Genomic DNA, 15,230 nt, shown 5'->3' with positions numbered 1-15,230 from the left:
GACCTGCCAGTTTCTCTGGCCTGCAAATGCGTTCCTTACCCCCATTTGCATGGAAGAAGTTACAGGGCAGTTGACTATGAGCGAAAAATGCAGCGCATAGGAATGCATACAGAGCACCACAAATACACCAGCTGCACACACAGGAAAACTATGTGCTTCCTGTAATCCTCCTCCTGTCGCAGGACTGATGGTCTTAGCATTCAGAGACAAACATTTCAGCTTGAGTGTGAGATGCTGAGCACTTCAGATATACAACTGCAAGAGGTCACCAGTAGCCTCTTGCTCACCTGGTAGAGATTTTTCTTTTTTCTTTTTTGCCTTGTTTTGCCAAACACTAAAAAATAATTCTAAAGTAAGGACTAAATAACCATAACCAGGCCAACAATGCCTTTGACTGCAGAAAAAGTCCTCACAGATAAGATTCTGACTCTAGATCAGCATGGCAGTACTGCAACACAACCTTCACATTCCTTGTTTCCAAGATCAGGGAGATGATCTTGATGAGAAATCCACAGACACTCTGAATCCCTAAAAAGTTTCATTTTTTACTTTCCTCCAATGCTATTTCCATAGCACTGTCACTAAGTTGCTGCCACCTATATCTTTGGCTAAGGAACATTTGCCAAAGGATTCAAGAGTATCAGAAACTGCACCAGATGTATACTCAGTTTCATGATTTGTTCTCCTGGTAACAAGAAAGTGTTTTCACTCAAGAATGCATCCTACAGCCTGTTCAATGATATCAAAGTCAACAGGCTGCTTTACCACACTTTATTTCAGCACTTCATTGTTATCATCTTGGAAAAGGTAGCTGTTTTCATTAATCCTTCCCCTAACCACTTACTGGTTCTGCTTTTCTCAGCATTCATTTCTCATTATTAAACCCCACAAAGTTCTCTTACAAATCCTTAGCTGTTCCTTCTTCAGACTTACAACATATTTCCCTATTTGCCACTCCATCCACAGGGCCTCACAGTACAGATCTTTATTTAGCCAAGAAACTCCATCCACCTCTGACCTCCTCACCTGTGGTTTGGGTTCATACTGTTGCTGGAGCATCTCTGCCACTTTGTTTTCAAAGGCACACAGTTGCGTGTAAACTTGGTGCAGAAAGGCTTCTCTCTTTGTCTCATCCAGCTGACAGCCCTGGAATAGTACCTGGCCCAAGGACACACACATCAGCCAAAGAGTTTTATAGTATCAACCCCTATAACACAGTTCAGACGTGTCCCTTATGAAGTAGAGCACAGATCCCTTGTCACTATTCCTGTCTGGGGCCAACTGTCAGTATGCAACAGAATTTCATGGCATCCGCAGTGCACTCTGCAGCAGATGCTCACAGCTCTGGGAGATTTTCCTCTTGGGTGAAAAATTTCTACTTTTTTGCCTTCTTCTAGAAAAATTTCATATGGGATCCTTATTAGAAGGCATTAACTCTAGTCTGACATTTCTAAAGAAGATCTGTTTCTTCTAACTCACCTACTGAATGATCCATTTCTCTTCTAGTAAGTGGCTGGACAGCAGAGTAATATGTTGAAATTAAGGAAGGAGGAGTTAGAAAGGAGTTAGACTGGACATTACAAAAGAGGCTGAGTGATACAACCGAGGGAGCTTGCCTCCACAGAAGCTCCCCATGCTGGCTGGCACAGAGATCTTATTTATGACACCATGGTACAGGCAATCTCTGCCAAAACCAAGTATCAGAGAACAAGGAGGCAAAGAGGATACAACATGAGAAAAGTGAAAATGACATGAAAACATTGTAAGATGGAAGTGAACAACACAATAACAAACTTCAAAAACCTCACAGGCATGATAGACCAAACTTCAATTTATTGAGAAGACCTGCTCTAGCTCAAGTAAATGAGAGACTATTGGGGGGTTGCCCTCTTCATTAGGGGAAGCACATTTCTATCAATGCAAAAAAAGAACAAAGTTTGTATGAAGAGGAAATTATCACTGAATAAACCACTGCTACACAGTTGAAGCAGGCAGACAAGATTTTGGACACCTCTTCCTGAATGTTTCAAATTACAACAGGCCAAAATGAATTAGGCAGCAGAAATTAAAATAAAACAAACAAACAGAGCAACACCAAGAAAAACACACAGTAGTCATGAGGGTAAAGATTCTCTGTGCTCTGAGAAGCACATTTGGCAGTGATCTCCAAAGGGCCCTGCTCTCCTATGAGAAACCTCTGCTTCCTCTTAGAAAAGAGAAGTTGGTTACCTACGCTTCTCTGTCACACCAGGCTGCACATTTTAAATAAGCAAGATTGCAACACCCTGGTTACCAGAGCCCAGCTAACAGATGTTCCTACTTTCCTCTGGGCTCACAGAAAACCAACACAGCAAACTGCTGAGGCAATGAGATGCCAAGGGCAAGGCCAAGTTTTACCTGATGGGATTGCAGGCCAATGATGGAGGAGTACGCCTGGATGGTGACAAAGATCTCAGGCTGATAAATAATGTCTGAACCAGGGATTCGGAAGGGTCTTAACAATCCCACTAAGCATCGGGAAAGGGCATGAAACACTTCATCAAAAATGATCTCCCCTGTTGAGTCATCCTACAGAAATAGAAGAGAATTACAGAATCATTAAGGCTGAAAACGACTGCTAAGATTACCTAGTCCAACCATCAATCCATCCCCACCACGTCCACTAACCATATTCTTCAGTGCCACATCTCCATGGCTTTTGAACCCCTCCTCAGTTCTTCTGACCACACTACTTCTGATACAAGCCAACTGGACACACTGCTTGCCCACATTCAGCCAGCCCTCAGCTAACACTCCTAGATTCTTTCTCTCTATGAAGTTCTCAGCCACAGCACCCCAAGCCAGTAGCATTGCATAGGGTAAACAAAACAGCTTTTACATCTTCTAGAATCTGCAGTCTCATCGCACACACCACAGACACAAGTACAAGCTGCCTTCTGCAACTGCAGCTGCATCAGAACAATCCCTGCAAACAAAGGCCACACATTCTGCAAGGAAACAGGATCCATTGCAAGTCTGTGTCACCAGCAGCACCACCTGCTTCACCCCTCGGGAATACAGAACCTCTGCAGAAGTGAAAGCTAATGCAAGGATGCACGCCTTCTCAGCAGTGGGAACCAAGTCCAGACTTTCAGCACAGAACACCCCAGAGAGGCAGCTCCTGGACTCACCACAATGCCAGTGGAAGGGCTCAGATCAAGCTCGATCACAAAGCGGTACTGGCGGGCCAGGAAGGTGACACGTGTGGAGGGCACCAGGAGGTAGGGCCGGGGCTGGACAGGCTCATCCGGCTGCCATCCATTGGGCAGGATGCTGAGCACATCCAGCTCATTTTCTGACTTCAACTACAACAATAAGTGAAAGACAAGCAAGAGACATCACGCCAACCCAACGAACACACCAACCCAACCCAAAGGACACGCCAACCCAAAGGACACGCCAACCCAAAGGACACGCCAACCCAAAGGACACGCCAACCCAAAGGACACGCCAAGATGCAGAGCTACCACCCATTACCGCAGCACTCCCCCAGCCCCCACTCACCAGCTCGGGCTCGGGCACGGCCCAGATGACCTGGTGGAGCCGGCTGAGGACCCAGGCGAGCCGCACGTTGCGGGAGATGCGGTAGTCCTTCTTCATCAGGAGGAAGACGTGCCCGGCCTCCTCCACCTGCAGCGCGCAGAGCACAGCGCCTCGTCACTGCGGACGGCCGGCCACCGCGACAGCCCCCGACCCCTCTGTGCCCGATCTCAGGGCCGCCACGACCCCGCCTCGCAGCCTCCCGCAGCCCGCTCCCCCTCACCTCCGCCTCGGGCCTCTCGGCAGCCGCCATGTCCGCCCGGCGGCCCCGCCCCGCGCCCTCTGCCCCGCGCCCTCTGACCCCGCTGCGCGGCTGACCCGGAAGTGGAAGGCTCCGTAGCAACAGGGCCGCGCCGCCATGCAGGTGAGGGGCTGCGGGCTGGGTCGCGTTGCGCCCGGCCGGGAGGAGCGGTAGGCCCGCCTCGAGTCCCGCGAGCCGGGCACCGGAGGAGCCGAGGGCCGGCGGGAAGGAGGAGTAAAAGCAGTGTGCCCAGTTGGTCCAGAAGGGCTGTGCTATCCCGGCTTGTGACAGGCACGGCGCAGCACGCAGGAGCGGGGTGGTGGGCGTCCCTCTGTACTGACAGTGATTGAGGCCGCGCCTCGAGTGCTGTGATCCGTTCTGGGGCTCTTAAACAAGAAGGACAGCGAGGCCCCGGAGCGACTCTAGAGAACGGCAACGGGAAAAGTGAAGGGTGTGGAGCAGAGGTGTTACGGGGAGCAGCCGAGGGAACTGGGACGGTTCAGTCAGGAGAAAAGGAGGCTCAGAGGGACCCCATCGCTCTCTGCAACTCTCCAAAAGGTTGTGGTGAGGTGGGGGGCAGCCTGCTCTCCCAGGTAACAGCAATAGGATGGGAGGTGATGGCCTTAAGTTGTGCCAGGAAAGGTTCGGGTTGGATAGTAGGAACAATTTCTTCTCCAAAGGAGCGTTGATGTGCTGGCGCAGGATGCCCAGGGAGTGGTGATGTCAGCGTCCCTAGAAGGTTCACAGAATTGGAGATGTGGCACTGAGGGCTGTGGTCAGTAGTTGGACTGGATGATCTCAGTGGTCTTTACCAGTTTTTATGATTCTGTGTCTGTATGAGATATAGAGAATCAGCAGTATGCAAGATGTAAGAGAGGCATGCATTTGTACAATGGCACAGTAATGTTTAGTTGTCCTCTGCTTTCCTAATAATTCCCATTATTACTTGACTTCCTTGATTTCTTGAGCTTCAGGCTGATGTTTCCCTGAGTTATCGTCTGATAATCCTTAGATCTTGTTTCTGAGTGATAATGTTACCAGCTCATAGAATGTCAATGTGTGTTCATAAAGCCAGGGTTATTTTTTTTCCTCTTTGTTTTGCCATGTAACTTTATGTTTATTCTGAATTTCACCTTCACCTCTCAGTCATTCCATATCAGGAGTTCCTTCAGCAGTCCCTCCCTTAAGTCCTATCTTTATTACCCCAGGACAATTCAGTATTGTTAACAAACTCCCTGAATTGCTGCTTGACTATCTCCTATGTCTATGACACATAGAGTATTTCTTTGAAACACTGATCTTGGTGCACATGTGCTTTGCAGTGCTTAAACTTGCTTTCAGCTCTCATGGAGAGAGCATACAAAAGGAGGAGACTCAGATTGCGCTACTACACAGCACATGTGCAATGTGATTTCATTCATTATCTTTAGGCTTCTTGGATAAGTGCTGGCAATGGGCCAGACCAGTTGTCTTGGTTGTGTGTGCCTACCACCTCTGCAGTGAGATGCTGGCTCCCAGCCCAACTCGTAGTGAGGTCAGTGGTTCATCTTGCTCAAACACAATGTGCACAGCAAGCATTAGACTTGTTTCTTAAGTGGACAGGAACAGGCTAGTCCCGTCACAGCATGGAGGAGAGCTGCAGTGCTGTAGCTGTGAGTTGTAATCCCCTGGTTTGCTCCATGAATCTGTGCTGTGGACTGGGAGTGGATTTTAGCTACATTTATTCAGCCATTTCTTTTAAGGTAGTGAAGTGAAGTTTGATCGGCAGCTTTTAAAAAAAAGACCTTTATAGTCTTGTCAGACTATGAATAGAATAATTTCATGTTCTCTTAAACATGGAAGATACTTGATGATCTCATGCTAGTTCGGTTTGTTTAAGCAGTGCAAGAAACCCAATAGCAAGCGTGCAAGCAGACTGAGTCACCCCATCTGCTTTCCCAATCAGCATTCCCTTTCTATTATTTGATTGTATTGCTGTGTCCCACCCTCCTCATGGATTATCACTGTACAGTCCTTGACTTACATTAGCAGTCCATTAGGTTTGGGGCTTTAATTACTTTTTGTGTAATTCTGTTGAATGAGTAAGAGCAGATAAGGTTCTAGAGAGTTTTTGTAAGCGTCAAAGGTATTCTGTGGTATGTGTGACAACAGGTCCCCTCTCCTGATGCTTTGTGTGTCTCCACACTCCCAGTCAGCCAGGGGAAAAGATCATTTAAGAGTGCACCGGGGCAAAAGGCAGGAGGTAATCTCTGCATGTGTCTAGCTATGTACATTCTGTCACTGCAGCGCCTTCCACGGCTGGTAAAGGACAAGGAATTTTTTAGGAGCTGGATGTGGTGTCTGGACAGGAAGAAAGTGAGAAATGAGGATAAGGGCAGAAACTGGAGTCTTTAGGCCGTTGATCTGATAATCATTTTGCAAATGGCCATGCTGGGTGAAGACATCACAGTGCCTGCATCTGCTGTCAGAAAGGATTCAGAGAATGCTAATCTGCTTTGAGCTGGGTTAGCATGAATAACTCACAAAGGTGGTGCAAGGTAACTCTGATGACTGCCTGATGTAAGTGATTTATAGTTTTCACTCATCTAGATCTTAAAAATGACAACTATCCATGGATTGACTCACGTACAAGTTTCTTCCTAAATGTTCCTTCCAAGGAGACGAGGTCAGGGTGAAAATGTAGGGTTTTTATCTCTAGGGTCTCTGTTTTCTTGCCCTGAAAAGGAGTCTCTCTGTAGGAAAGAGTGGTGTATGGATGCGTGTATATGGATCCCCACGGTCCTTGGAAAGGTGCTAAGCTTTGTCCTCACCCATATCTTCCCTTCTTTTTTTAGAGAGAGGAGAAGCAGCTGGAGCTGACCCTGGAGGCGCTCATCAGCCAGGTGGCTGACCTGAAGAACTCATTGGTCAGTTTTATCTACAAGCTGGAGAATGAGTACGATCGACTCACGTGGTAAGGCATCTCACAGGCACTGTCACTGATCACTGCTGAAGCTCTTCCCGACTCTGCTCAAAAAGTGTAATTAAAAGCTACTAACTCATTGTCTGCAGGCTTACCTTTGCTTTTCACATTAATGTTGGAGGAACCATTGAACTGCCACCAGAAAAACAGTTGAAATTTATTTCTTCTGCACTGTGCAGCAGTAGTCGTACCAACATCTTGAACCTAGGTGCTTTATGGGAACTGGTGTTGTTGCTTGCATCTGCAGTGTCTGGAAACTCTTTGGACAAAAATATCTTTGAAACCCACATATGCTGCGAAATGAGTAAACATTCTTTCTGCATTTCTTGATCTTTTTGGCTTTCTCTGGTTCTGTTATAAACTGCATTTCTATGCTTGTGTTTTTCTGGTTTGGCATGCTTTCTCAGACGATCTGAGAGACTTGAAAGGTGGACCATAAGGCTGATGTATCTACAGCTGCAGAAACTATGCAGTATCTTAGTTTCTGCTGAAAAGATTCACAGACAGCATTTGTAGATGATGAAGTCCCCAGAGAGAGCAAACTCTCTTGGCTGTGCTGCTTAGAAGTGAATATGGGTCTCAAGACTTTACTTTAGAATTTCACTGGGAGAGTTAGTGATAAGAAAAGCACTGGTCCTGTGTATGTTACAGAAATCCCAAACAACTGCCGCTTCCAGTGATACTTGTAAAGTCTCTGGGCTATTTGCAGCATTGTACGTAGAGAGTCTGAATCTGTCCACACCTACACTTTCAGCTCTAGGTTTTACTCCTTACTGTTTGGATAAATAATAATGTTATTTCCTTGGTTCCCAGATATTTGAATGAGGAACAGATAAAAGCCATCTGTGGTATCTGTTTCCATGTTCTGTTCTCTTTCCTTTCCCAGGCCTTCAGTTCTGGACAGCTTTGCGTTGCTCTCAGGACAGCTGAACACTTTAAATAAAGTGCTAAAGCATGAAAAGACCCCACTATTGCGAAACCAGGTTATCATCCCCTTAGTGCTGTCTCCAGACCGTGATGAGGAGATCATGGTAAGAAAATTCGCACTGAGTGTTGGACCTGGATTGTCACAATCTGCAATGTACCTGCTTCAGTTTGCAGTTCTTTGCACTTTGGCGTTCCTCAGCTCTGGGTGTAGAGAAATAAAAGGTTATGAGTAGTTCTTCTTTGGAGCTGCTTTGCGGGGGGGGTGAGTGTACACTCACAAACATTTGCTATGGACATACTTTACAGGATATATCCTTCCTAAATACGTTATTTTCATGAAGTCCCCTGACAAAGGAGGTGATATCTCACTATGTAACTGGAAGGCTGACTTACTTGATTTTCCCTGCCATAGCTATGCAGTTTATCTGACATTTACATCTAAATTTGCACTGATTATCATCTTACCAACATAGGGTGTATTACAGAACCTATAGCATGCCTTGGCAATATTCTTTGCTTGAATGAGAAAGCATTTCAGTTGACTCCGGCCATACTGTCAGGCAGCATATGGGACTGCAGATTCCTGTGTGTTGGTCTGACCAAACAGACACAGTACAAATTCTTAGACAAATCACTGAAACTTCCTAATGCTCCCCAGGCCAAAGTTTTCCCACAGCATTCTAGTAGGTCTTGTTCCAATGTCATGGCCTGTGCTCTGCTCTTCAGCTGCCTTAAGGGCTTAGCTGGAGGAGGGGACCCTGAGTGTGTGTTGTCCAACTGTTGCAGCGGCAGACAGAGGGGCGCGTACCAGTCTTCAGCCACGAGGTCGTGCCTGACCATCTGCGAACTAAGCCTGACCCAGAGGTGGAGGAGCAGGAAAAGCAACTGATCACAGATGCAGCTCGAATTAGCCCTGATGGAGCCCAGGTAGGTGAAGAAGAGTTTGATACTTCTGTCACTTAGTCCTAGGGCTCAAGATGCCCTTTAACTCAGTTTTCTTCGAGCTTATAGCTAACAGTTTTCTTTGTTGGTATGCCCTCTTCTGCCTGAGATATCTCCAGATAGCCCTAGCTGATGTTTGAGTTACAAATCTCACGTAACAAGGGTATCCAGCTTACTGCCTGCTCACAGGAGGTGCTATCAGACCAGTCAAAGGAAGGCAAAAGCTGTAACATCCCAGTAGTGCCCTCTTGCATGCATTGGAACTGGGCTGCCTAGGCTCTGATACCAAAATGTTTATATTTGGTTGCTCTAAAAAGAGAAAGATGGCTCATTTACCTTGCTGACTTGTACGGCATTGGAAGTATCCTGGTAGTTACTGATGATTTTTATTTTGCAGAAACAGATCCAAAGCCTAAATAAAATGTGCTCAAATCTGCTGGAGAAAATCAGTAAGGAGGAACGTGAATCTGAAAGTGGAGGTATGTTGTTAAGGTGGAAATGGGAGTACATGGTCAAAGCAGCTGACTTGAGAACAGTGGAAAAATAGGTAAAGCAGAGAGCCTAAAGAATAGGAAACATGGATGAGCACAAACAAAAGCACAGAAAAGTGTTTTGGGGGGCACTCTGATGTTTGGAGGAGTTGGCTTCTTCTGACCCTCTTTCTTGAACAGCATGTGCCAAGCAAACTATCAAAAAAGTAAATTCAGGACCAGCTGTGATAATTTTTTTGATTCCATTGTCATAATGCTCAAAAACAATTTTTTTTTTTTTCCACAGGGTTACGACAGAACAAACAGACTTTCAATCCTACAGATACCAACGCACTGGTGGCAGCTGTGGCCTTTGGGAAAGGATTGTCAAACCGGCGACCCCCGGGCTCTGGAGGATCTGTCCAGTCAGGTCAACCAGGAGCTGCTGCCATCATTGCAGGGGCTTCAGGCATGCAGCAGGTGCCAATGTCAAGTGCACCAGCTCAGCAGCAGCCAATGCTGGCAGGAGTGCAGATAGCGCAAGCAGGGCAGCCAGGTAAATATGCTGCACATCTGACAATGACTGAAAAGCAGGAAGCAAGAAAGGTGAATGCAGATGTAGAGATCCTTCTCCAGTCACTTTATAAATATAACCGAGTAAGAGGATCTTTTCTGTCTCTAAGGATTTAAGTAAGGCTGTAACAGTGGATTAATACCTACTTAAAATTGTCTCAGAGGTTGAAGTAGATCCCAACTATCAACTTCGTAACTTGCACTACAGTATCTGTTTAATAACAAAGTTAGTGAATGTAGGGCTCAGTGTGGAGAAATCACAATGTGTTTTGTAGGGATCTGTGAATTATTTAAGCTGGGGGGGGGAAGCTGTCTGTAAAGAGCCGCAGAAGGATTTCATATACTTAATAGATTGCATTTATATCAAGTATAAGGTGAAAGACCTGAGCAAAAGTAATTTGACTTGACCAGTACCTATGCTCTAACCTAGTTACATGTATTTGGGAAAATTGATACATGATATTATAGTTCTTTAGAAACATTAATTGGATGTTCAGCTGAGGCTAAAAACATGAACTGAAGGAATTACTAGGAAAGAAACAGGGAAACAGAGTATCATTGTATAAATCCATTAAGCACCAACATCTGCAGTATTAAGCACAGTTCTGATCTCTGAAAAACTAAACGAAAAAACCAAGTTATAGTAGAATTGGAAAAGCTCAGGGAAGAGTGACAACATTCAAAGGTCCGGAGTGGCTTTCACTGTGGCTTCTGAAGGAAGACTTCAGAAAGTTTTGTTAGTTCATCCTGAGGATAGCTACTGGACATAGCCTGAAGGTAGGAGGAAGAAGGTATTGAAGCCTGTAAAATCCCAAAATGTGTAAAGAAAGTGCATGGAGTTTCCCCCAATATGGAAGGATCAGTGAAAGCACTAATGAAAATATTAGCTCTGCAGGCCTAACTTTGTACTGTCATTCTCATTTTCATACTAATGGAGATTTTAGATATTGGATATTTTAATTGGTGTTTTCTTGCCTATGTAATGACTATGTTGTTCAGAAATGAACTTGAGCAACGATATTAATCCAAAGTTAATTATGTATTTAGAAAATAATTTCCACTGTGATTTGGAAATGAGGAAGTCCTCTGTGATTTCTGGCTGCACCCACAAACACTGTCTCCAGGATGGGAAGACATCCCATCTTATATGACTTCTGTACTTCAGGTTGTGTGCACTGCTTACAAGAACACTTGTCCAGCCTGTGTAACTATCACACCTCTTTTGATAAGACCTGTACTGTTTGGCCAAAGGTCAATCCCATTGTTTTGGTCCTGAGAGTGGCCCATGGTGGAGGCTGAAAGAGTGTAAGAACAAAGTATATCCTGACAGCCACCTCTAGCTGTTGTTATCCAGGGATGTTTTAAGCCAGAGTTTGGTTTGAGACTGGTGTGTGTAAGAGCCATAAATTTTGCAGTTCCTTTCTGAATTATAGTATTGAATCCTATGAGGCTTGTGACAATGTGTCCCACAGTATGTTTTGCTTAAAATAATTTCTTTTTTTTATATATTGTTTACCTGATAATTTCACTGAATGTTTCTTCTTTATTTGTGTTGTGAGAAATAGTCAATGGCTGAATAATCATTTCAGTTACCTTCTCCATACTGTTTTTCACTTCTTGGAAGTCTGTTATGTCCTCCTCCCTGTGTCCATTTTTTCTTTTTTTCCCAACTGACTTTGCATAATATAAATTTGTGGGAGAAGTTTAATATAGTTTGGGTAATTCTTGTCTCTCTTCTTTGCACTTCTACATAATTTCAAGACAAGGAGGACCAGAACTGCTCACAGTAACATAGATATGGGTGAACCATACGGTTCTGTTCACTCTTCCTTTTGAAATAATGTGTGAAGGTATTTGTCTTCTGATTGTTAGCAAACACTAACGAGATGTCAGATTGAGGTCCCTTCCATCCCAAGTCACTCTGTGATTACCTGCCAACTCATTGCAGGCAATGACTTGCTTTAGATGTCTTTGAGAGAGGTTAAACACTTCTATTACTTCTATAGTTGTTCTTTTCCTGCTATTCTATAGTTTCAGTTCTCGGAAGTGACCAGATTTTCTTTCTGTTCTCGTTTGAGCACACATGCTACTTCTCTGAATATCTCTCCATGTGGATCTTTAATTGCTATCTTTTTTTTATTTTTCTGATAATCTTAGTTTTGTCTAACACTGTACACTTATCCGAGGCTGCTAGTATTGTCTTTGAACAATATGTGATTGGTATCAGCAAAAAGTAATAATGCCCAAGAGGTGGGTGTGGTTAAGATAAATATAATGCTGTGTAGAAGAGGATACAGCCTATTGTGCTTGTCTCTGAAATAAAGCAGGGATCAGTTTGGTTTCTTATGTCAGGGCTGTTGATAGCAAGCTCTATGAGACTGAATGTGTCCCACACTCCTGTTGGAGCCTTCTGAGAAAGTCTTAAGATGGAGCAAAGATAGAACTAGCAAGGGGACATAGGTCCTGGTAGGAAATGTCAAGGAGATTTCTCAGCAAAGAAAAGTGCTAATTTGTAGGAGAGAGTGATTGTATGAGGTCATAAGCTGAAGGGTGCTGTAGTAATAAGCCTGATGTGGTGCATGGAGCGGAAAAGACAAAGTTTGGGTAGGACTGTTGTACTCTTTATGCACTCTTGAGCAAATTAACTTTCTTAGTGCTGATTTTGTACTGCTCTTTATTTTTTCTCTCTCCAGGAAAGATGCCAAGCGGCATAAAAACAAACATCAAGTCTGCCTCAATGCATCCATATCAGAGATGAGCCAACATGAAGCAGACCCAGGGAACAGCAGTTACCCACATTGTTCCTGCTGGACCCACCGCATGTGGATTTCTTATAGAACTTCTCAGTCCCTTTACATATATATGCTATATCCACAGAGCTGGTAGTGATGAGACCCTTCCCTGGGTTTCCTTTTAGTGCTGGGTGGCTTGTGTGGAGCTGCTAGTGGCCATGTCTTCTGGAGACAGGTACTCTATTCAGCCAGAGCAGAGGGCTTTACTTGTGATAGCAATCCCATTTTCTCCAGGCCTAGGGGAGAGCATCTACCCTTTTTTTGATACCTGCCTGGATGCCTGGAGAGCTTCATGGACCACTCTGCTCCTTGTTTCTGTTGATTCAAGATGTTCCTATGTTCCTACTCTACTCCCTGTTGTTGAATAAAGACTTTGTTTTGCATATGGTGAGACGCTGGTGTCCATCTCCTGAGTCATAAACAGTCTTATTTTCCTTTGGGTAAGGCAGTAGAGAGCTCTAGTCCAAAATAGACAAGAAACACTGGAGGCTGGATGCTGGAGGGTGCTGGAGCTGAAGGCTTGGGTGTATAGAGGTGTTATATGGTGAGTCAGCAGGGTACAAACATAAGCAGTAAACATCTTGTTCATTGTAAGCCTATTATGGCTATTCCCTGGAAAGCAAACTATTCCCTGGTGACAACTATTGCAGGACCCACAGTGAGAAAACAGCATTTCAGGAGCTGAAGCACTGAGCTTTTCGTTCTGATGCTGCTGCAAATCCCAGCTGGATTTGATTTCACTTCTATAGTTTCCTGCTTCTGCATTCTTATAAAGTTTCTAAGCTACTTTAAAAGTAATTATTTGCTTCAGGGAGGTCTTTTGGTTCTGCTCAGGGTTGTAGCACTTCAGTTAACCAGGCCATGGAATCTGCCCATTTCTCTTTGAAACTAGGCATTGTGAAGCCATCCCTGTTCTCTTTCTGCCCTTGAGCTGTAACATATAATCTGCCTAATGAAGGATTCCTCTGCAATTAAAGGGTGGGGATGCATACCCCCAGAGCATAATAGTATGTGCTAGCTATCTGAAAGAGAATCATCTTTTTTCTTGCTTCTTTTGCCTGGACTTCCTTTTTGACTTGTGGTGAAAGCCAGTACTGTATTTTACTCAATAGCATCTGTCAGCAATCTTAAGGGTGAGGAAATCTCCACTCAGTAGATAGAGTCTACAGCTGCTCCTGCACCGTTTGCCTCTGGACTGATCAGATCCATTGCATTGGTGGAGGCTGTGGGCTGTTTTCCCAACTGGGGAAAATTCTGGTCCAGAAAACTGTGACCAGAGCAGTTATCAGCCTTCTTAAATGTGCAGACCCTGGGAATTGTCCACTGGAATTGCACACCCTTTCATGAATTAAAATCTATTCATCAGAGAAACGCTTTGCCGTATTATTGTTTCTTGCTGCTTAGAAGAAATCCTTGTGTTGCTGAGGTTTTGTGGATGGTGGCTTGAAAAGCACTGAGCAGGCAAGTAGGAAGTTTAACTGGAAGCACAGTTTGTGTGATAAGCAAAGCAACCACATTATGAATGAATCTAGTGTCTGCAGCATTGTCTTCCCAGCCAGAGCCATGGGGTTGCTTTTCCCTCCTAACACAGAGCTCACTGCGCTCTCAGGGACTACTGACTGCTGTGGGGAACTGGTGTGAAAGCAGAGGCACTCAGCTGGCTCTGGTGCAAGGTTTTTAGGCAATGCTGAGCTGTACCCAGCAAGGGGCTGAGTGCTGCAGGGATGCCTGCTCCCTGCCCCAACCCCCTCCTTGTTTTGGCTGAGAAGGAAGGCAGAAAAATGTCAGAGGAGCTTGCACCAGATCCATGGTGCTTGTGATTATACATGGAGCCTCGGCTCTGGGAAGTTGCTTTGCTTTGCTTTGTCCCCCAGACTGGCTTCCTTATAAAGCTAAAATATGTCAGGACTGGGGCAGCCTGGAACATGGGCAGAGCATGGCTGCCTGCCATCCACGCTAACCTGGCCCTCTGAAAACGCCTCCAGTAGGGCAGGCCAGACCTTTCACACACTTGGATGAGAGGAAGGGAAATACGGGCAGGGTTTTTTCCATAGATTACAGCACTGGGGAGGCCGGCAAGCTCACCAGTGTAACTTCCTGTATGACACAGCCTGTCCTGAATTAGTTCTTGTATAAATTATTGTTAGGAAAACAGTTGATCCTGAAGTGATATGACTGTGCAGTGGCTGGTAGGTTGCTGCAAAGGTTCATTTTCGTTACCTAGTGTGCTCATGTTGAGGCTGCGTTTCTTCCCCTCAGGCTGGTGAATCTTCTCAGACAGGGAACCCCCAGCTATTAATCTCAGGGAGAGGAGCCTGGCTGTTGGGATCAAGTCTTCCTGATCCTTGGTAATGATAAACTGAGTTGACGGAGGTCTCAAAGCCTTTTGCGTTAAAGGCACATATTTTTTTTCCAGCCTTTGGCTCCTGTCCAAATATTCTTAGTGCATTTGTGTCCTCTGGGATGTGAGGCTAGGACACACCATTCACACTATTCTAGCTGTGGGAATGGGAATTTCAAACGCAGAGTTACTTTAACATCACATCTAGTTGCTGCCAGTGCTCAGACATTTAAGCAGGGAACAGGAATAGGCCTTTTACCCATAAAGTCACATTGGAAATTCATGGTCCACTAACTGTAACTGTGGCTGGTAAGTCCTGTGGGGATTCAGCATTCCCAGTGCAGTGTGTCAGAATAAAAGTCCAGCCATGTGGGACCAGGGCAAGGCTTGGGCTGTGTCCTGA

The 15,230-nt window shown here is 45.1% G+C and overlaps 2 protein-coding genes across 9 annotated transcripts in view; one reads left to right on the top strand and one right to left on the bottom strand.

Moving 5' to 3' along the window:
* SZT2 (SZT2 subunit of KICSTOR complex) overlaps positions 1-3,900 on the bottom strand; it is a 54,378-nt gene extending 50,478 nt beyond the window's left edge. For all 8 annotated transcript variants that reach the window (XR_014885084.1, XM_085231168.1, XM_085231172.1 and 5 more), the window contains exons 1-5: positions 3,803-3,900; positions 3,544-3,669; positions 3,171-3,344; positions 2,398-2,568; positions 1,027-1,158 (exon numbers count right to left, since the gene is read on the bottom strand). Coding sequence is in view for 7 of the 8 variants with exons in the window: in XM_085231168.1 (XP_085087294.1) it covers positions 1,027-1,158; positions 2,398-2,568; positions 3,171-3,344; positions 3,544-3,669; positions 3,803-3,832 (633 nt within the window). In the remaining variant the exon portion in view is untranslated. The remainder of the gene's footprint in view (positions 1-1,026; positions 1,159-2,397; positions 2,569-3,170; positions 3,345-3,543; positions 3,670-3,802) is intronic.
* On the top strand, positions 3,832-12,877 carry MED8 (mediator complex subunit 8). Its single transcript, XM_085231180.1, has 7 exons — positions 3,832-3,943; positions 6,655-6,773; positions 7,669-7,813; positions 8,496-8,636; positions 9,049-9,130; positions 9,429-9,677; positions 12,388-12,877. Exons 1-7 carry the CDS (start codon positions 3,938-3,940, stop codon positions 12,450-12,452), a joined length of 807 nt encoding a protein of 268 aa, XP_085087306.1. The 5' UTR covers positions 3,832-3,937; the 3' UTR covers positions 12,453-12,877.
* Positions 12,878-15,230: the final 2,353 nt, after the last annotated feature.

This window comes from Meleagris gallopavo, chromosome 10 (assembly GCF_905368555.1).
Source record: "Meleagris gallopavo chromosome 10, MGAL_WU_HG_1.1, whole genome shotgun sequence".
Classification (NCBI taxonomy): Eukaryota; Metazoa; Chordata; class Aves; order Galliformes; family Phasianidae; genus Meleagris; species Meleagris gallopavo.
Note: the sequence above shows the minus strand (reverse complement) of the source record. Positions and strands in the feature narration are given on the sequence as shown.

Coding starts and splice junctions, on each gene's coding strand:
- MED8 (XM_085231180.1), top strand. Junction 9,131..9,428: donor ACGTGAATCTGAAAGTGGAG/GTATGTTGTTAA, acceptor TTTTTTCCACAG/GGTTACGACAGAACAAACAG. Junction 9,678..12,387: donor AGCGCAAGCAGGGCAGCCAG/GTAAATATGCTG, acceptor TTCTCTCTCCAG/GAAAGATGCCAAGCGGCATA.